We start from the raw sequence: 26,155 nt of genomic DNA on the forward strand, positions 1-26,155 counted from the left end.
ATTCTCATTAAACTGCTTCTTGACAAGGATTTGTTAGTTGACAGCTTTTATTAGAGTCCATCATGTTCTTAATTACTAATTCAAGCTTGGCTGCTTTACACTTAATGTTAGAAACTCTTGAAAAAAACATACGTTTAATGTATTCCTGCAAAATGATTACATACACAGTGATTTCCTTTGACATGAGCCAATAGATTAAAGAGCAGTGCCTCAAATAAATGTAGAGTAAATCACCATTTCCAATGGAGCCAACCGCTCAACACACACTTTTATATGAATATTAATGTCATCTTGAGTATTTAGTGGCGTTTAATCCTCGGTTTTTATATGCAATGGATTTACCATTAACTGTGTGACAATGAGTGCCGTGACAGAAGGGCACTTTAGAGGGAATGCCTCTCGGTCAGCAGGTGATGACGCTCCTCATTTGAGGGGAACAGCGCCTCCCTCAGGCGCATCACGTTGCCTGCAACTCCAGCGCGGCTGCCGGCATCCTCCAAAAACGACCTAGGAATGGGCCGGTACACCTTGTAGCGTCTGGAAGGAGAAGTAAGATGTGTTGTCACCACAAGTTGGCTATTATATAACCTTTTTTTTAATTTATTTTTTATTTTTTCCCCCTCGGTCACTTCGAAATGTAATGCTGCATTCGAGGATGGTCGGAAGTCGGACTTTCCGAGTTTAAACCAGGAAGTGTGGACGGGAACTTTAACTCGGAAATTCCACTTACGAAGTCGGAAGAAAAAAAGTACCCCGACTTCACCGGCGGACTACAATGTGACGTTACTCTGAATGGCAAAACACAATTTACTCGAGTAGAAAAGTACTTTCTTCATTCATAAATATTCGACATAACTCCACGTAAAGCAACGTACGTGACAGTATTGCCGCTATCTCCCTGCATGAAATTATATGGTCAACTACTTAACTGTATGGACAAAAAACAAACAAAAAAACACCTGTATGGAATGCTTATGAAATAAGATTAAAACTATGAATGAAGCAAAATTGCAAAAAGGTAAGTTTTCTAGAGGTCAAAATGAGTTTTGAGGACCAAAATAAAAAACAATTGATCACTGTCCGCCATTTTGGTTGTCGGAACTGAGAAAAGCCAACTCTGATCTATCCCACTTTCGACCATCCTTGAATGCAGCATAAGTACATAAGCAAACACGTTATGAATCAGCTGCTTCTCCTTTTTGAGAGAAAACGTAAGTTTGAACTAAGAACGTTTTTTTTCATATTTTTATTACATAGCCTTTTTTGGTAGTTGAATTAATTAAAGATTGGTTTCGATGTGTTTAGCTTTGCTATATTTCATTGGGGCTGTTTTATGGTAATGTTTTAACGGTTAGCTTAAGCCAACGTAGCTCATTATGCTAATGCCCTCAGGGACAGTTGTAACAAACTTGCCTGGAGTAAAGTGACATAAAATTATACAATTAATAGTACAACAAGCTAATTTTTGTCTTGAATTAATAAGTACTTTTTTTTTTTTTCCCAATCTTCATCCAGGTCCAGCTCTTCCACCCAACCAAATTTATGCTCCAAGGCCTCACAACCCCTGCAGGTGACCAAACTTTTTCTCTGACTACCAGACTAACTTTTGCTCCAGCTATGAACCAAGCCACTCGAAAAGCTACAGTCTCTAATTGAAGAAGACTTGGCTGAACTTCAGCTCCAAAGTTGTTCAACTCTTACCAAAAGTCAGACAACAGAAACTCCCTTTAACAAAAAGGAAGAGGAAACAAAAAGCAGTAAGTCAACAACTGTCAAAATGGGACAAGTAGAGCAGAAGATGAGTTCTGAGAAGGTGAAACGGGAAATAAATGTGTATTGTTGTGGGTCAATTTGCAGGTGGGGAAGACATAAATGCTATGCTTGAGTAATGAGTAGTCTTCTTTGCCAGATATTTGATATGATGTCATCACCATGTTGACGTCTGACCTTCTTGTTTTTTCATCTTCAATATTTATTTCAGGTATTTTCTGCCCATATTTTTGATTAATTCAGTGTTCTTGGGGGGAAAAAAAAGTATTTTATATTTTAAAAAAAAAGGGCATTTAGAAGTGACCACAAATCTTCAAATGGCAAATATGAAATGTTTGACCTTACTTACCTGTAAACAACACATGCAATCAGTGCAAAGAAGGCCAAAAGTACTGCGCTTGTAGAGAGGATCACCTCAGTAGTATGAGGGTTGTTGGACTCTAGCGGAAGGGGAAATTATCCATTAACTTCTTACAAACGAGCAGATTCCTCCAACTTTTTCTTTCTCACTCACCAGGGGTCACTTGGGACTTGTTGATGGTGACGGTGGTGCTGGTCAGGGTCATGCTGCGAGAGTCCTCCAGCGTGATGTTGACGCAGTAGGTCCCCGGCTGCGGAAAAGTTCTCCTCAGCTTCACCTCACACGTTGCGGAAGGAGGGACATCGTCGCACATGACGCTGTGCACCCAAGTGCACGTGGGGTCCGACACAATGGTGCACGCCGATGTGGGAATGCTGAAGAGGAGGGAGGACAGTTGCCGGTAAGACTTGAATCAGTGGTTCTCAAATATTTATTTATTTTAATATTACTGTAAGCCAGTATAACTAACACTATATTTCAATATAGTAACATTAAATTAAAATGTATTGCACATCAGTTAAAAAAAAAATGCCCAAAAAAACAGTTCTCAAAGTCAAAACGTAACCGTATTTGGGCAGTGATTCTTTTGTGTACCACTAGAGGGAGCTTTTAAATGACATGTAAAGGTTACATCCACACCTGCCGAGACATTTCACCAGGAAGCTGATGTCAGTCTTAGTTATTCTGGCAGCCAACACATCAACAATACGGCTGTTGGCCTTGCTCTTTAGTGGGTGCTTGGGCTCTGTGAAAGAAAATGAAATTATCTTTCCATAATGATATAATATGAACTTGAGAATGAGTACATAGAAATTGAATAATAGAGCAATTCAGGTAGCTTATTTGTGTTTTTTGCTTGAAACGCTGAGGCTACTAGGTGAGGGGGAAATTTTTTTTATGACACCAGCTCTTTTATTGGGTCTCATTAGATTTTACGTTATAAGCTGTAGCACCAGATGGCAGTATTATAAAACTATCAAAAAACATAGCACTGATTAAAAAAATTCTGACAGTAATTTGACTTCGGTTATGATTGAGACACTAACAGCTAGAATGGGCTACATCCATTTTTTGCCATGTTTCAGGAGAGTGATTTAAAATTTTTATGACTGCAATAGAACTTTGGGGCGTTATGATTTATATGGCAATGGTTGCTTTTTTTTTTTTTTTTTTTAACATAATTTGTGGTTTCCTCAGATTTTTTGAATTAGTTTATAATAAAAAAAATCAATATGTTTTTAGATATTTTAAAATGAACGTGATTCAGTTCAGTTTTTATTGCTCTGGCATTCAAGCTAATAAACAACTTGCTTTTCAATAATGGACTGCCCTCTTTAGGTCAGAATGTGAACTGCATTTCGATTTGGGCCAGTATTCATTTCTGCAATTAAAAATGACCAAAATAGAGTTAGCCCATTCTTGTTCTCAGTTGCTCTGATTGTCTTCAGCTCTCAAATATGACCACATGGAAAGCAACAAAAAAAACAAAAAAAATAAAATAAAATAAAAACGTACCGATGATGCTGATGTTCCCCACAAAGATTCCATGCACATAGCGGAAACAACCGTCGCCCTCGAGCACACGCTTGCTGCGAAGCAGAGCAAAAGGGGTCGACTCTGGGGTCACGCTGGGAACAATGGACGAGAGGACTTCTGTGGTGGGGAACCCCGTCGTCATGGTGACAGGAGATGAGCTGGATATCACTGAGATGGCGGCAAAAAGTGGCGCGATGACATGAAGTCGTGGTCCATGCGAAATTAGCTGCGTTGGCATTTCCAAGCTCACCTTGGTTGCTCGTCGTCATGGCTGGCGGAGTCGACGTGGGATGCTCTGGAGACGGAATACAAACATGACCATCAAGGACAATTATTAGCTATCATTTTTGTTTTATTACCGGTCGTGGTCGGTGTCGGCGTGGACGTTGTCGGCGTGGTCGTCGTCGACGCGGACGTGGCGGCGCTCGGCGGGCACTGGGCCGGAAACGCCGCCTCCACCACCAGCTTGACGCTCATGTTTCCCACCGCGCTGTAGGCGTGCGTGGTCACGTCGCGGTGGGTCACCACCTGGTTGCCGTCCCGGAAGTCCCACATGTAGTCGATGGCCGCCGCCGTCTTCAGGTAGCCGCTGGGGTCGTGGAGATGCACCCGGAAGACCACATCCTCGCCTCGGAAGAACACGTTCTTGGCCGACTGGTTGACCGCGGACTTCTGGGAGATGTCCACCGCTACTGGGATCATATCTTAACAAGCACGGAGACAATTCATGGATTCATCTCAATTAAATTCAAAAATATGAGTGGGTATCTGGTCATGTATTCTACCTGTGATGTAGAAAACGGTGTTGTCAGTACTCAAGGGACTGTACTTCCTGCGCTCGCGTTTACGGTACACCATGACCTCCATGACCTCTGCTCCCAGGGGGATGCCGGAGGTGTTGAGGTTCAGATTGGAGGAGTGTCCGTCACATGTCTCGAAATATTGTCCTGAATCGAGGGGGAAAAAAAAATAATTATTGAACCCATTCACTACCTGCCCAATTAAAATTGATCATTTGACGTCTATTGCCGTCAATGGCAGTGAATGATTATGAAATGCATTTGATGCATTTGATTTGGAGGCGTCTCACCCATCGTGTGCCACACGTAGACGTAGTTCTTGCGCCTCCAGTCGTTGCTCTGAGGGAAGGGCTTCCCGTCAGGGAACACGTTGCATTTGGTGGCGTCCGTGCATTTCCCAAAGCCGTAATCGTCCAGCCAGGATGTCCAGTTGTACACGTAGCCCGAGCGCACTTGTCCATTCGCTGCAATGAAGCAAAGTGCAGTCGTGTGATTTGGAGTGCGTGGTGTGCTGTGGTGTTTTCATACACGGTCAGAAAAAAGGGTACTGTTGGGGTACATTTTTCTTCTTGAGGGTGTACCCTATAAGGTTCACAATTGAACCTCTAGATACATGTACTGTTTATGATTAGAAAATTGTTTTAAAAACACAGTAGTAGTATTAATCTATAGCTCAGGGATGGGGAAACTTTTTGCACTTTATGTAGGACTTTGCAATTCATCGAAATTCAATTACAATTTCAATTATTACAATCCACAGTTCAGGGTGTACCCCGCCTACTGCCTGAAGCTAGCTGGGATAGGCTGCAGCACCCCCGCGACCCTTGTGAGGAGCAAACGGTTCAGAAAATGGATGGATGGAATTACAAAATAAGCATAATCGTAAAAAAAAAAAAAACAACAACTCATTTTCAGTGGTTTGAGTTTTTTAAATTTATACATTTGCACCTTTTAAAAAAAAAAAATAAATAACTAATTTAATCACGTTTGTTTCATACAAAAGGAACAAGAAAATAATTGTATTTACCTTAATATTTTTTACATTTAAATATTTTCTTGTTTTATACCCAAAAAATAAGTTATTGTCCTAATCGTGATTTCAATTATTACCAAAATAATCATGACTAATATTTACTTCATAATTGACCAGCCCTAACTTTATGTACATTCAACGAACTGTCAACGGTTCTCTGTTGTTTATGTACCTTCGTCGTGTTAATAATTCACCTTTAGGTGTGTTTACATTATCATCATACCTTGACTGTGACGTTAGTGTGAAACGGTAACATCCCAGTTATTCCAGTCTCTGTGATAGAAGAGTCTGCAATAATTTAAGTGACTCTATAATGCCACAAAATCATTCATGGGTGTCGACATCGATTGAAGGCTATAAAGCCAAAAAATATATAAAAAAAAAACAAAACAAAAAAACAGACCTCTATATTCTTCTTCTCTCATTGAAATGAACCTGAAGAAGTGCTACTCGGTGATGTCTGCCATCTAGTAGTGAATAGTGCTATTACAACTTAAAATTGAGTAGGTGTGGGAGAGGAAGCATTTTTGTAATATTTCCCATCCCTGACCTAGACAGTATATTTTTGTAGGCAAATATTGACCCTAATATACATATTTTCCTACAAACGGTAGAAACTGCAAGGGTACAAATATGTACCCTGTTGAATTCCCCAATGCTAAGCCAAATTTATCAGATTTTTTTTTTTACATTTATTTAATCACTGTTCATTTTCCAAAACAAAAGATGCTCTATATTTCACGTTATGGCATCAAATTAAAAAAAATATATTTAGTATGTCTGTATTGCTGTCAATCATCTAAATAGATCAAATTTGACTTAAATACTTAAAAAAAAAAAAATGTTATGGAGGCCTGGTGAGTCCAATTTGGCAGCACCCGAATCCTCCAGCTCCGTACCGTCGTCACAGTGCTCGTCCCACACGAGTTCCCCGCTGTCGTCCTCCTTTTGGCACGGGGCGAACTCCAGCCTGGCCGTGAATGAGACGACGGAACCGTTGAGCGCAGGGCTGTCGCTGGTGAGGCGCACTGTGGGTTTGCCTCCTGTGGCATACAAGTTCAACAGTTTAACATAGTGTCGTCATTTTTATTTATTTCGAATAAATGTATACTTATGAAACAGATTAACTCATTCACTGCCAATGACGACTATAGACGTCAAAAATCCAAGCAAACAGTGCAAATTTTGACAAGAAATTTGAATTTAGTTTTAGTTATTCATTGTTTTCATCCATAGTTATTAATCATTGTCGTTATGAATAACAACGACGACAACAATTTCATTGCTACGTGCTACCATCGGGCGTAGAACGGATTCCTGTTACCCTACAACACGGGCGTTGTGATCGTTCTTGTGATCGGTCTTGGTCTTACTGAGACCACATACTGGGTCTCGGCCTCCAAAAGCCAATTTTAGTCGACTAAAATTGGTCTTTATTTTTGTTGACTAAAATTGGATTAAAACTAAGATACAAGCAGGTGACTGAGTTTAATTAAATTTAGTCAGAAGACTATAACTAAAACTAAATTATTATTATTTTTATATTAAAATTTTTATTTTAAATTTCTTTAAAAAATAAATAAATAAATTAACACTGGCTGTTTGCTTGAATTTTGACATCTATAGTTGTCATTGGCAGTGAATGAGTTAATTAGGTGTTAAATGGTAATGTAAGATATGTAAACATCGGTACGGGCAAGAACTTGAATTCACCTCGTCTGCGCATGAGCTCCTTCGGCTTGGGTTTTATGGGCGGGTAGAGGTAATCGTCCCACGGGATGCTGTCGGGATTCCAGCCTGGGATGGGTGGGATGGGGAAAGGAGACTTTCCTGGGGGCGTGTGCTTGTGTGGGAACATGTCGGCATATGCTGGAGAAAGAAAGAAAATTGTATTTATTTATTTATTTTTGTAGCATGGTAAACTAGTGGTAATTGGATCATTTGTTCATGAATTCATTATTATTATTATTATTGTTATTATTATATATTTAATATATTTTTTTACCGTTTTTACATTTTTTTAATGTTTTTTTTACCGTTTTAATTAACATATTTATTAATTTAATAATTAATATATAAGCATTATTATATTATTAATTCATTATTCATCATTCATTAATTGGATCATGTGTGTCTCACAGTCATGAGGTTCTGTGTTGCAATCTCAGCTCAGGCCTTCCCGTGTATTATCATGTTCTTAACATGCATTGAAGACTCTAAACCATCGGTGTCAAACTCAAGGCCCTGGGGCCAAATCTGGCCCACTATATCATTTTATGCGGGCCCGCAAAGGCGACTTCATGTTTCTTGCTAAAATAATACATAACTGCAAATTGACCTTTTTTTTTCTTCTAAGTAACATTGAGATATTGCAAACGTTTTATGTTATCAGTCCCTTTTTAAAATAAATCACTGGCTTCTGATTTCAAAACTAGTTATCCATCATAAACTGATCATGATCGAGGGACACCGTATCAACATAAATGAGTTTGACACCGCTACTCTAAACTGTGCATAGGTCAGAAAATGCTTGGCTGGCAACCAATCCAGGGTGAATTTAAATTATATTTAAAATGGAATGTGTTCATCCTCTATAAACAAGGATCCGATAAATATTTGAAATGTTTAAAAATGCACAATGTACCCAGGGTTAAAATATGTGTTCATATACAGTATTATGTACATGAAATCAAACGTGACATCATGTCAATGATTGTATTTATTTACAGAATTGCTTGTTTTTTCGGAAGTGCAAAATATGCAGTGACTTGTCTTCGGTGGAGACCCTGCTAATCAAACTCATGAGACTCTGATTGCAACAGTGAGCTGATTGACACCATCAGAGTGAGTACAACCGCAAACATTTGAAATACTTTCTTCTAGAACACTCATCAAAATTAAGAGTATTATTTAAATACAATCGGCACTAAAAAAAAAAAAAAAAAGTTACCAAATTCAACAGCTTACTTTTGCGTCCATCCGCTTGATGAACGAGGCAGATGCATGCTAGAAGAAAAATATATTTCAAGACTCCCATCTCCGAAAAAAATAAATAAATAAATTGTAGTCCTCTGCTGGATGTGAGCTCCGGCGTGATGTTCTCCCTCTCCCCTGCTCGTCCCGCTGCAATTTGCGTGTTTGTGTGCTTGTGTGCAATAATTGAATCTGGTGCTGGTGAGCACATAAGACATGTGATGTTTGTTAACGAGACGCATCTCATCCCTCATTAGGGTGCGTGAGGCAAGGGAGTCATGAGGAGTGAGGTGCGTCCTCTTCCTCTTTTTCTTCTTGTACACTTCTAAAGAAGATTCCGCAATGTCAAGTTATAAGTGTAGGATAAATACAACAATTTCTTGAATTCAATAGTAGACAGTCAACACAGATATGTCATTTGTGGGTTGCCCCAGGGATCAATTCTGGGGCCACTACTTTTTCTCCTTTATGTAAATGACATTTTGAAATTGTTAAAATTTATTTTATTTGCAGATGACGCCACTTTGTTTTATGTTGGGCAAAATATACATAACGTATTATAAGTAATAGAGAAAGAGTTTCAGAAAGTTATGAAGTAGTTCAATGCCATAAACCAGATTTATGATTTTTAGCTGTAAGAATATTGATGTTGAAGCAACACTGTCTGTGCAAGGTACAGCAATAGAAAGGACTAATGACATAAAGTTTTTAGGTATTATTATTGATGAACACTTATCAAGGAAATCATACACAGAATATGTCAAATCGAAGGTATTACAAACTGCAGCAGTTTTACACAAGGCTAAAGAATCATTGAACAAGAATGCTTTGTTATTGTTATATAATTAATTGATTGTTTCATACCTGACCTATTGCATCAAAGTGTGGGGGGTATAAAAAAAATATATACGGTAGCACAAGGACAATAATGAAAACATTTTGACCGCTCGCTGTCATTTATTATGTGTTGATTATTTTGTTGTTGTTGTTGTTGATGATTATTTTGTTGTTGTTGTTGATTAGGGGCAGATAACATAAGTTTTACTTCTTTCTGTCCCCTTTCATTTCAGTTTTTTCAGGAAGGAATTGAATTGAAATAGGTCGACTAAAATGATTGATTGGGATGTCAAATGTAGACATATAAAGGTGTAAAATACAACAAAGGTGTGCCCTGGAAACTAAATTAAAACTAACTACATTCAAAAACAAAACTCAAAACGAAATAAAAACTACCTCAAATGAAAAATTACAAAACTATAATAATACTGTCCACGGGATTGTGACTTGACTTTACCCATGCTGACCCAACGATGGGCCCGGAGCTTGTTGCGCCACAGCCACCCAAAAAAGCAGAAGGAAAGTGTACAAAGTGTGTCGTCATCCAACGTGATCGCCGTCACCGTTTCAGCGCTGTTAGCCCCTCACGAGGTCTTTGCACAAATTCATTCTCTTCTTAAAAGTCAAAGAAAAAGCAGCTAAGTGGCCTAGTGGGCTGCCATCATGATTGCATGTGAATGGTTGTTTTGTCTGTCTGTGCCCTGTGATTGGCCTCTTGCAGCCTACTGACAAATCCCCAAAGAGCACACACAACAACCCAAATTCAAATCTTATGATTCATGTTTTTTCCCTTCTTTGGTGTTTTATAACACACGATGCATCATTTCATTAGCCAAGTTATTTTTGACTTGTGGTAAAATTTGTGTGTATGTTTTTTTTCTTTATGTGTGTATGTATATTCTCAGTTATTGCCAAATTAAAAACAATGAAATTACCTGACAAATTAATTCATATTGCAGAATAATAAAAAAAGCACTTCTAATCAGATTCAGATGTAAACATTCTGCTTAACAAAACTACTACTAATAAAATGTCATTATTTTTCTTGGCTCTCATTTAAAAAGATAAAAGATAATAGCAACGACAAGCCATCTAATTTCTGAAGCAAGGAAGGTTACACCCTGGATTGGTTGCCAGCCTTTCACATTCACAATTATAGACAATTAACTCCTTCACTCCCAGCCATTTTCACTGAAGCTCCCGGTTGTTTTACTGGATTTTGACTGATTTTGCAAGGCCCACAGAATATTGTGTTCTATTGCTATAAAAACATGGAACCTATCAAAAGAAAGATCAAAATCTCTTCTTTCATCACGGAAAAAAAGTATATTTGCGTCTGTTACCATTTTGCAGCAATTAGCATTAGGATATAGCTAAGTTTCATCACAAAAAAAGAGTGGGGAAAAGAGCTTTTTGTAACAGGCCCTGGTTGAGCTCTTATACTCTGCTACCACCTGCTGGCCATTTTTGTAATAACTACCATTGCTGCAAGCATTCTCTTCAGTTCAGAGGCAGCATCAAAGCCTTCTCTATGCTATAGCATAAAAAAGAAACAACAAAGCAAAAACGTATAAATACGTCTTTGGGACCATGGTAATATTTAAAATAGAACGCATTAATACGTTTTTTGGGAGCAAATGAGTTAAAGAAATTAATTTGCATGTTAGGTTCACAGGCCTTTTGTTACAGGTGTCTTTCTTTCCTCTCACTTTGCACACGAAATGTTTTTTGATTAAGAGTTGGAATGCAGACACATTCCTCCTCTGCGCGTGTGTGCGTGTGCCTCCTTTTCTGCTACGCACTGGCAGCAGAAACTTCACTTCAGCGTATTTTGGCTCAAGCAGAAGACATATGGGAGTGTTCGCTTTTGGAACTTTTTTATTTGCCCTATGGACACGTTCCCACCAGAACACATGCAACTGACCTCCGCCGACCCCTTCTCTTATCCACCACGCAGGCCTCTCATTTGGCTCCACCCTCTCTTTCTTCTCCCCTACCACAATTTGCTCTTTCCCAGAAAGAACAATTATCCCGACGCGCTACATTAGCCGAGATTGCACGTCAACACAGAAACGAACTCCTACTTAACCCGGTGTGTGTTTCTCAGATGTCCTCTTCGTTCCCTCCTCTTCTTCGCTGTAATCACAAACATGAAAGGACGTGCCGCCCTGTCATTCCGGGCGGAGGAGGGACGTGAGCTTTGGTACGAAATGAGGAAGTCACTAACAACCACCAACATAAAACTGTCAGGTAACGTTCACTATCAGCTAATTTCATTTGAGCTCAGGCAGTATAAAAATGTCTATAAACTTCTGTCAATAAAATAAAATAATTATAAATCAAATAACATTTAAAAAAAAAACACAAAAAAAAAACTAATAATGTTCACTATTTCAGTATGAGTTCAGTAATGGGTTAAAAATACTAAAAAAAAAAAAAAATCTCATAAAAATATTTTTACTGCCACCAGGCAGTGCTATAACCCTCTAAATCTCACTGAGAGCTTGATTTTCCATTTCCCTCCATCCAGATGAATTCCCAAACCGCCAAGACAGAACCATGAGATCCAAACTGGACTCCATCACCGCTCTTTTCCAGCACCGACAGATGGCCAGCAGCCTGTGAGCACAGCACGGCTACCACCAAAACGCCAAGTTTGTCATGCACACACGACGTGAGCGGGTGGCTTGTTACGAGCAAAACAAAATAGGATGTTGTCATTGTTCAGTCATGTCAACTATTTTAAAGACGGCTCGTAAAAGTTGTGCTAAAAAAAAAAAAATTATTTACAGTCTTCTATTCTTTGATTTTCTGTGTGTCCTCCTAAAGGTCATGGATGAGCTGAAGCCTGTCCCGGCTGACTTTGTGCGAGATGTGGGGAATGATTGCCAGCCAAGCAAACATCCACACTCACATTTCCATAACTATTTAGAGTCATCAATGAACCTATCACGCAAATGTTTTAAATAATCGAAGGGAAAGTAAACAAGCGCGGGGAGGACATACCAGAACCAAAATTAGAACCTTTCAACCTTTGAACTGCATGTGAGTCAGACACTATTCCGAATGTCATTAAAATTAAACCAGTGCAAAAATAAAAAATAAAAAAAGATGACAATGTTTTCGTTTTTAAGCAATGGATTTTGACTGATTTTGCAAGGCCCACCCACCGTATATTGTGTTCTATTGCTATAAAAACATGGAACCTACCAAAAGAAAGATTAGAGTCTTGTCATCAGGAAAAAAAAGTATATTTCTATTTGTTTCCGTTTTGCATCAATTAACATTAGAATACAGCTAAGCTTCATCATTTTTCATAAATCTGTTGAAAACTGGGGAAAACAGCTTGTTGCAACATGGCCCTATTTGATCTCTTATGCTCTGCTGCCACCCGCTGGCCGTTTATGTAATAACTACCATTGCTTCAACCGTTCTCTTGAGTTCAGAGGCTGCATCAAAACCTTCGGTATCCGCTAGCATAAAAAACAAACAAAAACAAAAAAAACAACAACATATAAATACGTCTTTGGGACACTGGTTTAAAATATTTAACATATTTATACATATATTGGGAGCAAATGATTTTAATATTCTTTGGAGGAGTTGAAATGACTCACACTCTGTACTTGGGTACAAATACTTATGTAAAAATACTTAATAAATACAGATGACACATGAAAAAATATAACTTACTGTACTTTTTTTTTTTTCCAGGTTATATGGAGAATTTGTTTGGCTGGCAGAAGTCATACCGTATTCACCGCAAATGATTCTTGCTGTAAAGAATTGACTGTTGAATTTACAGTAAATAACTGGGGGGAAAAGTTGGTTAGCTAATTAGTGTAAAAGCTCAGTTAATTACTGTAAAAATCTAATACATTTATTATTGTTTTTTTTTACTGTATATAAATTACAGTTACTGTATTGGAAAGTACAATTATGTAGAACATTCTACATTAAAAAAAATAGCAAGTAAGGTTTTTTTTTTTAAAGTGCATTTTCATTTTGCCCACGCGTCTCATCTTTTATAGTTACTTTGTGTTGACAGGAGTAGCAGGTGGATGTGCACATGTTGAATGTATTAGTGTAGGAGCCAAACAATGTGCAGGCTTTAGGACCGCGCGGTGTGCTCGATGAGACGCGATCAAGTCCGCTGTTTTGGAGTTTTTGGGGCTCTTGACAACCTGCTCGTCCAGTCTAATGGATACAAATGTGTTTGGTGCATTCATGGTTACTTTTTTGGACGGACTAAATGTCAGCATGGAAGTCATGATTGAACTGGGTTAGGTTTTGGTGCCTCTTTCCAACATGGGGCTGTTGGGCATACACCGGAGGATGCTGTGTTTGTGGCTGCTGCTTCTCGGATTCGCGTTGCTTCTGCTGATAGTTTCTGATCTTTTCCACGGAGGGGAACATCGCTCCCACCAGAAACTCGTTGACGCCCCGCGCCGCCCCTTCCAGCGGACCCTCGGTCCGCCGGACGACTTGGAGCTGATCGGAGACGCAGCATTGGAGCTCGTACCCGACTTCGTCCCCATCAACTCGCTTAAAGAGGACCAGCTTTTATTCGTGGCGTCCACGCAGGGTACGAAGGACCCGCCGCACAAGAAGTGGAATTACAAGTTGCTCTTGCCAGCGGCGAGGAAGGAATTTCTGTCCGGTCGTGTGGGAGAAGGAGCGGAGAGTGAGGAAGACGGCCAGACCTCGCTGTATCGCTCGCTGCCCGAGGCGCGACATCCCAAGTGAGTCTGCACGAAACCAAAAACACTTTTCGGTGTGGGTAGTAAGTGTAACGGATTCTTTTTGCGACAGGTGTCTTGGCGAGCAGTATAGTGAATCGCTGCCTTCTGCCAGCGTGATTATTTGCTTTCACGATGAGGCTTGGTCCACACTTTTACGCACTCTGCACAGCGTCCTCAGCACAACACCCAGATCCTTCTTACTGGAGCTCCTCCTAGTGGACGACCTCAGTACTCATGGTATGTCTGCCAATAGGATGGTATCATTTATGCAAATGTGGCCCATATATCCGAGCATTCGTCATCATCTATCTATCCATCCATCTGTCATCATCCATCCATCCATCCACCTTGCTTGTCTACAGCCATCCATCCACTCGTCTATAAACAAACATCCATCATCCTCTTGACAATAACATCCTTCCATCCATCCTTCCACTTGTCTAGAACAATTCATCATCCAACTACTTGTCTATAGCAATCCATCCAGTCATCCATCCATCCATCCATTCTACTCTTATCATCCTTCCTTCCATCTGTCCCTTCTTCATCCATCCATCAATTAATCCATCCAACCATCCATTCATCCATCCTCTTGACTATAACATTCATCCATCCATCCATCCATCCATCCTTCCACTTGTCTAGAACAATTCATCATCCAACTACTTGTCTATAGCAATCCATCCAGTCATTCGTCCTTCCATCCATCCATCCTACTCTCATTATCCTTCCTTCCACCTGTCTCTTCTTCATCCATCCATCAATTAATCCATCCAACCATCCATTCATCCATCCTCTTGACTATAACATTCATCCATCCATCCATCCATCCATCCATCCACTTGTCTAGAACCATTCATCATCCAACTACTTGGCTATAGCCATCCATCCAGTCATCCATCCATCCATTCTACTCTTATCATCCTTCCTTCCATCTGTCCCTTCTTCATTCATCCATCCATTAATCCATCCACTCACTTGTCTATAATCAGCCATCCGCTCATCCATCCTCTTGACTATAACCATCCATCCATCAAACTGTCATAATCCATCCATCCATCCAACCAACCACCCACTCACTCACCCATCCACTCACATGTCTATAATATCCATCCATCCATCCATCCTACTGTCCATCATCCCTCCTCCCATCTGTCTCCTCTTCATCCATCCATCCATCCATCCATCCATCCATCCATCCTACTGTCCATCATCCCTCCTCCCATCTGTCTCCCCTTCATCCATCCATCCATCCATCCATCCATCCACTTGTCTAGAACCATTCATCATCCAACTACTTGGCTATAGCCATCCATCCAGTCATCCATCCATCCATTCTACTCTTATCATCCTTCCTTCCATCTGTCCCTTCTTCATTCATCCATCCATTAATCCATCCACTCACTTGTCTATAATCAGCCATCCGCTCATCCATCCTCTTGACTATAACCATCCATCCATCAAACTGTCATAATCCATCCATCCATCCAACCAACCACCCACTCACTCACCCATCCACTCACATGTCTATAATATCCATCCATCCATCCATCCTACTGTCCATCATCCCTCCTCCCATCTGTCTCCCCTTCATCCATCCATCCATCCATCCATCCATCCATCCATCCATCCATCCATCCATCCATCCATCCACTTGTCTATAACATCCGTCCATCCTATTCTCCAGCCTCCCTCCGCTCATCCTGTCTCTTCTCCACCCATCAAATAATCCATTAATTAATAATAATTCCATTCTAGTAAAAAACAACAACAAAAAAACCCAACAAATTGGTAATAAAGTGATCCACCCAGAGACACACGATCTCCATTTATACATCCTTCCATCCAACTACTCAAACACTACCATCCACAGTCATATCTCCACATCCATCCATCCGTATCCACGTCTTTGTCTCTCCAGATCACTTGAAGACTATGCTCAGTGAATACGTGTCCCATCTGGATGGGGTGCACTTGATTCGCAGCACGAAGCGTCTCGGGGTCGGAGGGTGCCGTAACCTGGGCGCATCCCGAGCTTCGGGGCAGGTTCTGGTGTTCATGGACTCGCACTGTGAATGTCATAATGGCTGGTTGGAACCACTCCTGGAGAGGGTGGCCCAGGACAGGTAAAAGCGACATCCCGTTGCTGTTGAACAGCAAACTGGCGTCCTTGTCATAATGTTCAGATCCACTCCAGGAGAACATTAAGCTAATTATAGTTGACCTCACTCAATTGACTGTGGCAAACCATTAGAGCATGTATTCAATCTTACTCGTGGACTGAATAGTCCATGTACTAGTACACTCTTTGTCCTCACTAGTAACACCATTCAGCACATTAGTAAAACACATGTTTGACATTTCTGCAAACTAGTTGAACTACATTATGTTGAGGAAAAAAAAGTTTGCACTAGTTTACTGCATGCTACTAGTACTACTAGAGAGAGACATAAAATTCCACTAAGTGACATTTAGCATGTCACTTTCAGTACTAGTAACAAGCAGTTTGTGCAGTTTTGCCTCACTAGTAACTTAGTTTTTCTACTAGTGTGCCCTAGTCACTTTATTAGTGTGCGTTAGTTATTCTACTAGTGCACACATGAGCAGTGAGGTAGTAGTTGAGGGAAAAAAAAATGTTAGTCATTTTACTAGTGAGCCCTAGTTGTTTTATTTTTGTGTACAAAAATAGTGTCATTTTACTAGTTCACAGAAATATTGTATTGGAAGGCACCAGTGGAAACAAAACTTAAAAGTGAGATCTAGTTATTCTGCTAATGTGCTTCAGTCATTCTACTAGTGCAACACTAGTAGTTATACTCGTGTTCTGAAATGTTATACGTCGAAAGTGCCCTTCGTCGTTCAACTAGTTATGCTACAAATGCGCTAAGTCTTCTTAATAGTGAGGACAAAGAACATACTAGTACATTGACCTTTCAGTGCACTAGTAGGATGTGAAACAAATGCTCCATAGCAGGGAATGCTGTCCCCCTGATTTGGCCCACTTTGTGGTGCTTCTCAGTTTTCCTACAGTATGGCTCCAATTAGACGTCCAATTAGGAGTCTCTTTGGTCTGGAAATGGTCACATGATTTCTCTTTTGCGAACCATATTTAGTCTCTTGACATTTCTTCGATTATACCACATGATGGAAATATTTCAAACACATGTTAACCAGAGCCGAGCGGAATAAAAGACGGCGTGTTATTAGACGCAGGCACACACGTCATGGATGTGGTGTGTCTTCATGCAGGACCAGAGTCGTTTCCCCCATCATGGATGTGATCCACGGGGAGACTTTCAAGTACAACGCCACCCGGTGGCCTGTGTGGGGAGTTTTCAACTGGAATCTGGACTTTTACTGGGAGTCCAAACCGCAACTGCTGGATGGGGACTCAGACTTGGCGATTGAACCCGTACTGTGAGTATGCAGCATCTGTTATGGCCTTTTTGTGTCTTGACTACAGCCCCAAGTTGAACTTCCGTTGTACAGACGTTTTAACACCATAACGGAATGTTTTTCTCAATCCTCTGTGCTGTGATTACTTCATCCTGTTTTGATTCTGACTGCAATAAGGAGTCCAGCGTTAGGAGGCGGAGTCCTGGCCATTGACAGACATTTCTTCCATAATGTGGGAGCCTTTGATCCTGGTATTCTACTGTGGGGAGGGGAACAAATTGAGCTGTCAATCAGGGTAAATGAAGTATTATTTGTTTTTGTTTTAGAGCCAGATAAATCATGAAATCGGCATGATGAAATATGAGTCAAGCCGTTAAAGGTTTTTCACTGCGCTTGGGTGATCCAGTTGCCTTTTGCCAAGTTGTTGTGCTCAAGTAATGTTCTAGGAATGTTTTGCTTTTCACCAGAGATCAATATAACAAGAAATATTACTTGACCATTCGACCCCATTTTGGGGAAATGCGGGCTGTGATGAATTGAATGTGAATTTGTACAGCGTGTAGACCCCAAAAAAACGCTATTCACATTCTTTCAAGTGTTATAGAGACTCCAACAGGAAAAGGAAACCTAATCCTGCTGTTATTGCTAATGCTGTCCAAGGTGTGGTTGTGCGGAGGCTCCATGGAGGTGGTTCCCTGCTCCCGAGTGGCCCACCTAGACCACCACCTCCCCCGCCTCCCTTCCCGTTTCCAAGACCAGGAGCAGCTTGAGAGGAACAAGATCCGCATAGCTGACACGTGGATGGACTCATACCGCAATATCTTCTACAGGCGGGACACGCTGGCTCATTTTATTAGGCAGGTGTGTGTGTGTCACATAATATTAGGCATAAAGTACAAAATGTACAAAAACGTGCTTTATTACGTGCAGTCTGAGAGGCCTAATATTACCGAGCGCCTGCAGCTGAAGATGACTTTGGGCTGCAGGGACTTCCACTGGTACCTGACGACCATCCATCCGCAACTTTACATTCCGCAGGATAGACCAGGACTCTCGGGCGAGGTAATATGGATACACACACAAGCACATACATATATACGTACACATAAATTTAATACTAGTTTGGTACTTACCTAAACAGAGTAAACATTTAGTATTGTGAAATTGAAAGTTACTGTAGTTGATTCTATTGCCTCTGTTTTCCAAATATATAAATTAAAATAAATAAATAAATAAATAAATAAAATATTTCAAGTCAAAATTAAACTCATTTTTTAGTCTTCATCTTGTGAGATCTGGCTGTGACTCCTAAAATGGTTGGTACATCCCCAAGCAGCAATTGAATTAGGCTTCTTCAACATTTGCCACATCCAATATGGCGGCAACTTTGACGTACGATGTAGCCCCCAAGGCTAGGATGTTTATGTCAAGAGGAAAGAGACTCCTGTGTGACTAGTTGGGCCTTGACATTGTTTTTATTTTTATTTTATTTTTGTATTTATTTTTTTTATTTTAGTTTTTATTTTAGTTGTATTCATTTTTTTATTTTATTTTAATTTTAAAGGGGGCACAAAATTTACTCTGTTATACAGTTTTAAGCTGTACACTCATGACTTTACATTGTGCCAAAGTGTCATTTCTTTAGTACTGTTCCATGAAAATACAGTATGAGAAAATATTTAAACTTCTTTTAAGAAAATACATGTGACTTATCCTGACCTCCCATGATTACATCTTTTTAAAGCTATACAATGTCGCAGTTGGTGGCTGCGTCGACCACATCCCGGGTCAAGGGGCGCATCTCGGATCCATGATCCTAGAGCCATGCAGCGGCACAGGCAGCCAGGTAACCATGGCAACAGTCTCCCCGAGCGCCGCGTGAAAAGATGCAGGCCGCCGAGATAACCCGCAGGTCGTTGCAGCACTGCGATCTCAACTCCGAGGGCGAAGTGCGATGGGGTCCGGCGGGGGCTCTGTGTTTGGACGCCGTCGGAGAGCGGGTGGTCCTCTCCCGCTGTCAGCGGCCAATCGGCGACAGGCTCCAGTGGACGTTCATAAAGGTAGAGCAGGAATGTATTGATGTCGTACATGTTTACAGATCACTTTCAAGTCTGCGAGCTTTTGCTCCTTTCCAGCTGAGTGGCCAGTTGCTCCACCGAAAGTCCCAGTTGTGTGTGGAGGCTGTGAAAGATGGGCGCCCCCCACGGAGCAACCCGTCCAACGAAGTCGCCGCCCCCTCGGGTGCGGGAGACCTCATCCTGCGCCCTTGCACGCGGCATCCCACACAGCAGTGGCACTTCGAGCAGCTAGTGTCGCCGTAATTAGCCCGACAAACTCAACAGGTATCATTTTGACTGCATAGTGGCTCACTGTGTGCTAATTGTGTAGAAGCTGTGCAGAGTGCGGACAGAAGTGGTCTTGTTATGTTTAATTAATCAATCAGTTGTTGGGATTGACGTTTTAGAACCCCCCACTGGATCTTAATTCAACATCTTGGAGGTTGTTATAGCTACAAACTGCATAATTTTCTTCCATTTTTACTGGCGTAATGGACAATTGTTGTTATAATACATCATCTTTTATTATAATACATTTTGGTAATTTTCCTGTTTTAAGGATTCTGATTGTACTCCTGATGAAATTGTTAATAAAATCAAGCAGAAGAAAGTAACAGCATCTAGCACATTTGTTTACTTCCCCCTTTTGGCTAATGTTAGCATTAGTACTGTACTGTTTAACAAATGTACTTCAAACTTCAAATGGACAATTTATAATTCACTATGAAAGAGTGTACATGAGCTCGACAACATCCAACAACATGCATAATGTAATGAAACAACAAAATTGTGATTATTAATTGAAATAAACTTTATAATGTTAATGGATTAAATTACATTTCCTTCCACCAACAGTAGAGGGAGCCGTTTGCCTTGATATTCTCACTACTAGCTTTGTTGATATTATATATGCATACTCTACCTTCAATAACTTTCACCATTTTACATGTTTTTCTCTGCAAGGCTCCTGCATTAGAGACCAGTTGATTTTTCAGTGCTCCATCAATTCTCATCCAAAGCTCGCATGTGACAGTGATTCATCTGAGAGTGCCTATGATGAGATTAGCGTCCACTAAACAGTGTCATGTGCCCAACAAAGTCAAATAAGGTTTATAGGAAGGTCAGGGACAGTGTGGCAATGGGGTAAGACCCTGAGGCTGTCTGTCTGAGAGGGAATGATGCTCACCTTGTCAGCAGCTGAGATTGAAAAGCTGCTTTCACTGAAACAATTTAAAAGCTCTTAGCCCAACCTAGTACAGTAGGTTGTTTTCAGCTGGTTGGCAAAGAGGTCAAAGACCTGTGCATATAATGTATTGCCGTTAAAGCGAATGTTGAATCAGAATTTTCATGTTACGTCTATCACAGGAATGTTTGGATGGAAACGCAAGTTACGTCATATGTATTTGTGGAGGCACAGCCTCACGTGAAGCGCGGTTTTCAAGACACGTCACCCAGAAGTGTTTGCGTATACGGTAATATTTATGTTAAAATGTGAAACAAAAAGTCGATAAAGTCTCTCAAGTGTATCAACGCTCTTGTCATTAATTAATGGGCTCTTTGCACAGCTTGACTACTTCCTGAACTAAATACCACACCTTTGTTTTTGTTTGTGTCTTTCATGAGTGGACAAACTGATTAATCCAGGTGTGTCTGGCCAATGTTGTTGTAGTTACTGAGATCAGGCACACCTGGATTAATCAGTTTGTCCACTCATCAAACACAGGCAATGAAGGAGTGGTGTTGAGGTCAGGAGGTAGTGGATTTGTGCAAAGAGCCCATTCGTTGTTGGTCTCTGACGAGGACCGAGCACGAAAAGACCTAACAAATTTGGACGCTGGACCGGGCAGACGAACCCTCACAGGTGTGACCGAAGCGCGAGGTCGCTGCGACGACAAACACGACACGGATGGATTTCAAACGTTACCAAAAGCGAAAAAACAAAACAAAACACCCATGGCTTTGCTCTTGACCTATGTACGGCGAGGGATTCCGGAGGTTGAAGTAAGTTAACTTATTATTATTTTACCGTAGGTTGACGCGGCTGTGAGTTTATTCAAATGGCTCCTGTTCATTTTTGGTGGAATGCCACTGTTTGCCACTAGGCGGCGGCACACTATTATGTTTGACACTAAATTTGAAATAAAACTAATGAAACAAAGGATTTTTAGCTTAGCCTATTTGTTTGTTTATGTATGTATGTGTGTGTGTATGTATTTAGCTAAATAATGCATTATCCACGTCAATCCAGTTTTTTTTTTTTTTTTTTTTTTTTGTGTTTGTGAGTTAATGAGTTAGTTTGGGAAAACAGGATTTGTTTACTATAAACACAGGAGGATTGGTACACTGTTATGTTGTTCGCACAATATTTTTGTATTATTCATTGTTCTTGCTTTCTGTCAAAATAGTATTTAAAGGTATTTACATTACTCTTCAAATGTGTTTAAAGATCTTTAAAAAAAATGCTATGAAAACATGCCTATGGAGTAAATAAGGTATTATTAAATTTCTATATCGCGTATTTCTCTTACCGCAGCCGTTATGTGGAACATAAACCCTGTGATGGAGGGGGAATTACTGTATTATTTAAACATAGTCATTCTACTTACTTCTATAATGAATTGTTTTACTATTGAAGACAAAGCACATACAGCATCACAGACAATGAAGGCTCAATCAATTGTCTTTGGTGATCCTGCTATCGAGTGGCAAAAACGAACATGTCACTTCTCATTCAAGGAGAGGGTGACGTGGTCATTCGGCAGATGTTCCAGAAGATTCACTTGATGGGACATAGAGGGGAAGCCACCATTAATCTCCGGTTTCTGACGTAGCTATTGTTCCACCAGCCTATTATTCTACTACAGCACACATGGGAGCAGCTCAGACTCATTTATCAAGAACACAAATGTCGTGTGAGCTCCACCGCCCCGTTCACGACCTCTCCTTTGTCTGCAATGCAAACACAGCAGACAGCATCTCACACACAAAAAAGGTAAAACACTTAATTGACCGGTGTGGCTGTACACACAACCAATAGAGTAGCATGTAAGTCATATATCATGCACACGTAAACTCGCATTCAGCAAAAACAAATACAATCTTATAAAAAAAACAACACACTTCAGAAAAACTCACCTAAAAAAACGTTCATTCTCACAAAAACATTCACATAAAAAACCCTTAACTCACTCAAAGAACAAAACTCTCACACAAACTCGCGCACAAAAACTCCCATGAATGAAAAATAAAACTCTTACATTCACCAAAAACTTCCCACACGTACACAAAAAACAAAAAATAAACACTAACAGTCACCAAAAACAAACAAACAAAAACTGTCATTTATACAGATACATAAATGTGCAAAGATGTGTCTGTCCGACATTCACAGCTAAAAGTATTGTTTGATGTTGAAGTCTCCACTCAATGTGGCAAAAATTTAATAGGAACTGCTAGGAAAAGGCACATACTTGGAAGGTCTCTGACTTTTAATCCTACAAGTGCTCTAAAATGGAAGAAAAATTCCATGCAATGCAGAATACATACTCAAGCATGCGCTTTTGATGAATATTTTTGCAACACTGAAGAATAACACTGTAAGAAAAAACAACCCTGACTTAACAGTCATGTTCGTCGTTTATTAGCATAACAATTCTTGTATCTAATATCAAAATCCGAAGGGAGGGTAAAATGATTTATTCCAGTACATTCCATGTGCAAGGTAGCTTAATACCACAGACTGTACATAAATGCCAAACAACATAGTCAGGACCTCTTTCCCTTTTGAGATCCTGCTTGTGCCGCCGAGCACTACCTCGCATACAGAACCGCTATCCTAGTCTTGCATTCGTTAAGGTAAAAAAATACATTTTCTTTTGATACATTCATATAAATATAAAAGTCATAAATATTGTGCATTTCTAATATTGCCTTCATTCTTCGCCTGTGAGAATACAAACGTCAGAGCCGCAAACCCTTGATCAGAACCAGAGAAATGGCCTACAACATGGACCATGAACCAATTTATTATCGGTATGCTCCAGGCCACTCCGCAACAGGGATGCATCTGACGACTTCAGGCTTTAAATTACCTGGCTGTTTCAAAAAATGAACTCACATCCAATAAATATGCATCAGTAAATGTCAAGTTTGGTTATTAAAACAGTGTTTCATTTAAATAGAAGGATAAATGGCGAGCTGGATTCCCACATGGGGACATGCGGCATGTTAATGTGCGTCTATAGGAACTACTCAAAAAGTGCTCGGACAAGCATGCAGAAATAGAAGGAAGGAAGGAGGACTGGTAAAGTGGGGAAATATTGGCAACAAGCCAGAGAGGGAGAGGCATAGCCTGCTTAGTGTGACAGACGACAGCAGGGCCCCGAGTTGCTCGAGGCCAGCCGTAGCTAGCACCCCCCAACCCGACTCCCCCTTCCCTGAGGACCAGTGGTAAAGACCACAATATGTCCAGCCTCTTGTTTCTCATCTCTCTAACACATTGGCTAACTAGGACCAATCAGAGCTGGTCTTTGGGAAACAGCAGTGAGAGGTGGATTGGCGGGCTGGGCAAATGGTAGGGTAGCGATGGTGTCACTAAAGAATTTCCATCATGTGAATGGCTCCTCGGAGGTATTGTCCTTTGTAGCCTTAATTTTAACAGCATAGGAGCGTACCTGCATCATTTTGGCCCTGAAAGGTATAAAACCTTGGAGTCCAATAATAAATACCATGGGTACGTTACTAGAGATGATTCTTTTAAAGAACAGAAAGACGCCTACTGTGTCTATTGCTTTCAAAATGGTAAGGTGCCTCAGGAGTAGCAGAAGGGAGGGAGGGGTTTGGTTGTTTGCCATGAACCTTTAAACCCTGTCTTAATAAACACCAAAATGCTATCAGCTAATGCTAACACAACAAATTTTTCATGCAATTGAATTTCTCATTGCGTGTCTCGAAAGCAAGAGTGATCTTGCATCCCTGCAAATATCATCCAATGGTGTGACCATTCCCAGAATTATAACGCTGGCAGACTCCAGTTGTAGACCTGCTACAAAGTCTTTGTTTGGTTCTGGTAGCTCACCATGAGTCCACACTGAGGGGAGCGCCCGGAGCTCCGGTGAGGGCTTGCGTCACTCCCGTCCTGCGGAGGTGGATTGCGTACCCTTGACCTGATAGAGGTAGAAAGCTCGTCTTTGCATTGGTGAGTCTCTGGTGAGCTGAAGGGCGAGGAAGTCAGATGTGCCTCTGCCATGATGGAGGGGCTTTGAAAGGGGCTGGGGGCGCACCCTAGCTGAAGGTCCCGGGGTCTATGAGCGTGGGACTCCCCGTGGCACATGGTGCCCTGTCGAGAAGCAGACAGCGGCAGGGCTGTCTCTGTCCAGATGGAGGCAGTCTGAGATGAGGGTGGGGAAGGGTAGCACGGAGGGGGGTTAGTGTGTGGTAGATGAATGCGGTGTGGGGAGCGATGTGTGGGGCACGCAAGTGTTGTTTGAGGCCCGGTTGGCATCAGGGTCTCCATGAGCTGGGCCATCCGCTTCATCACCTGCCCAAGGTCTGCTACTTCCCTGCCTAGGTTTAGCACCTGTCAGTTCAAAAAATTCAATTAGTTTTTTGTAAGGCATTTTTGTTTTCATTTAATCTTGCAAACATAATCAAATTTTCTATTTTATTTATTTCATTAATTTCCGTTAACTATAATAACTTTGCTCTATCTACATTACCCATCCATCCATCCTGACATCCATCCACAAATTCACCATCAATACCTAGCTACCTTGCTAGCTACCTACCTTGCTACCTAGATACCTGTCGATTACCTACCTAGTTCCCACCTGGCATCTACCAAGCTAGCTAGCTACCTACCAAGCTAGCTAGCTACCTGCATACTTACAGGCTAGCTAGCTACCTACCTACCAAGCTTCATGCGTACATACCTACCTACCTACATGTGTACCTAGCTATCTAGCTACCTACCTTGCTAGCTAGCAACCTGTCTGTTAAGGCTGGGCAATAAATCTAATTAATTCGATACATCGTCATTTTAAAAATCGAAACATTGAAATTTTGCCAAATCATGAAATCCATTTTTGTGTTCTGGATTATTAAAATCTGTTGTTCTTCTGTTCTGTTGCATCCCAAAAAAATTGTGAGTTGTAATTTTGCACAAGTGGCAGAATGCTGGATGGGTGGGTATGAATATTAAGTTTGTTAAAACTGATCTAGATTCATTATACATTTCTGTTGTTTGAACATTTTGCACAAGACTTATTTTTGAATGAATGAAAACTTTAAATAAATGTTTGTTGCGTTCATTAGATTAAAATCATAATCGTCCTGAATGACTGCAAAAATCTAGAATTTATTTTTTGGCCATATCACACAGCCCTACTGTCTATCTACCTACCCTCCCAATACACACCTGGCACCTACCAAGCTAGCAACCTACGTGTGTACCTAGTTAGCTAGCTAGCTACAAACCTACCTACCAAGTTACCTACCTACCTACCTACCTACCTATGTGCTTACCTAGGAATCTATTAGGCCTCAAAATACTACTTTTACCTTCTACTTCATTCATGTAACAAACTAGCTACTAGTTACATTGATATGTGTGGGGGGTGGGGAGTTGCCTAGCCTCGACAGAGGGCCATGAA

The 26,155-nt window shown here is 40.7% G+C and overlaps 4 protein-coding genes across 13 annotated transcripts in view; 2 read left to right on the plus strand and 2 right to left on the minus strand.

The window, feature by feature from the left end:
- Window positions 1–29: 29 nt before the first annotated feature.
- Window positions 30–8,653, minus strand: gpnmb (glycoprotein (transmembrane) nmb). Its single transcript, XM_077507633.1, has 12 exons — window positions 8,468–8,653; window positions 7,214–7,369; window positions 6,400–6,543; window positions 4,758–4,931; window positions 4,453–4,614; window positions 4,027–4,371; window positions 3,918–3,962; window positions 3,647–3,835; window positions 2,771–2,876; window positions 2,285–2,505; window positions 2,120–2,210; window positions 30–537 (listed from the first exon to the last, which is right to left on the minus strand). Exons 1-12 carry the CDS (start codon window positions 8,535–8,537, stop codon window positions 384–386), a joined length of 1,857 nt encoding a protein of 618 aa, XP_077363759.1. The 5' UTR covers window positions 8,538–8,653; the 3' UTR covers window positions 30–383.
- On the plus strand, window positions 1,133–20,119 carry LOC144007763 (polypeptide N-acetylgalactosaminyltransferase 15-like). Of its 7 annotated transcripts, none has more exons than XM_077507638.1 (16): window positions 1,133–1,211; window positions 1,516–1,570; window positions 2,288–2,531; window positions 8,230–8,344; window positions 8,731–8,763; window positions 11,418–11,560; window positions 11,841–14,052; window positions 14,123–14,289; window positions 15,974–16,178; window positions 17,302–17,469; window positions 17,626–17,743; window positions 18,109–18,309; window positions 18,379–18,510; window positions 19,193–19,294; window positions 19,371–19,508; window positions 19,584–20,119. In XM_077507638.1, exons 7-16 carry the CDS (start codon window positions 13,619–13,621, stop codon window positions 19,767–19,769), a joined length of 1,851 nt encoding a protein of 616 aa, XP_077363764.1. In that variant the 5' UTR covers window positions 1,133–1,211; window positions 1,516–1,570; window positions 2,288–2,531; window positions 8,230–8,344; window positions 8,731–8,763; window positions 11,418–11,560; window positions 11,841–13,618; the 3' UTR covers window positions 19,770–20,119. The 7 variants fall into 7 exon arrangements, with proteins under 7 accessions (XP_077363764.1, XP_077363762.1, XP_077363761.1 ...); XM_077507636.1 differs by lacking the exon at window positions 8,731–8,763 and having other exon boundaries at window positions 11,841–11,984; window positions 13,025–14,052; XM_077507635.1 differs by lacking the exon at window positions 8,731–8,763 and having other exon boundaries at window positions 11,841–11,964; window positions 13,025–14,052.
- A 1,140-nt stretch (window positions 20,120–21,259) lies between these two features.
- Window positions 21,260–26,155, plus strand: part of satb1a (SATB homeobox 1a) — a 58,432-nt gene continuing 53,536 nt past the window's right edge. For all 4 annotated transcript variants that reach the window (XM_077508191.1, XM_077508189.1, XM_077508192.1 and 1 more), the window contains exon 1: window positions 21,260–21,506. The gene's annotated coding sequence lies outside the window, so the exon portion shown is untranslated. The remainder of the gene's footprint in view (window positions 21,507–26,155) is intronic.
- The window catches only part of kcnh8 (potassium voltage-gated channel, subfamily H (eag-related), member 8), a 36,617-nt gene continuing 33,648 nt past the window's right edge, over window positions 23,187–26,155 (minus strand). The window contains exon 16 of the mRNA XM_077508188.1: window positions 23,187–25,083. Within this exon, the coding sequence (XP_077364314.1) occupies window positions 24,550–25,083 (534 nt within the window). The 3' untranslated portion in view covers window positions 23,187–24,549. The remainder of the gene's footprint in view (window positions 25,084–26,155) is intronic.

The sequence above is a fragment of the Festucalex cinctus genome, chromosome 19, assembly GCF_051991245.1.
Source record: "Festucalex cinctus isolate MCC-2025b chromosome 19, RoL_Fcin_1.0, whole genome shotgun sequence".
Classification (NCBI taxonomy): Eukaryota; Metazoa; Chordata; class Actinopteri; order Syngnathiformes; family Syngnathidae; genus Festucalex; species Festucalex cinctus.

What these genes read in the sequence shown, in the direction of transcription:
- LOC144007763 (XM_077507638.1), top strand. Translation starts at nt 13,619, where the DNA reads ATGGGGCTGTTGGGCATACACCGGAGGATGCTGTGTTTGTGGCTGCTG. An exon ending in TTGGCGATTGAACCCGTACT is followed by an intron (nt 17,470 to 17,625) that starts GTGAGTATGCAG and finishes GACTGCAATAAG; the next exon opens with GAGTCCAGCGTTAGGAGGCG. An exon ending in GACCAGGACTCTCGGGCGAG is followed by an intron (nt 18,511 to 19,192) that starts GTAATATGGATA and finishes ATCTTTTTAAAG; the next exon opens with CTATACAATGTCGCAGTTGG.
- gpnmb (XM_077507633.1), bottom strand. Translation starts at nt 8,537, where the DNA reads ATGGGAGTCTTGAAATATATTTTTCTTCTAGCATGCATCTGCCTCGTT. An exon ending in GGGGAACATCAGCATCATCG is followed by an intron (nt 2,877 to 3,646) that starts GTACGTTTTTAT and finishes TTTCTTTCACAG; the next exon opens with AGCCCAAGCACCCACTAAAG. An exon ending in CAAGTCCCAAGTGACCCCTG is followed by an intron (nt 2,211 to 2,284) that starts GTGAGTGAGAAA and finishes CCCTTCCGCTAG; the next exon opens with AGTCCAACAACCCTCATACT.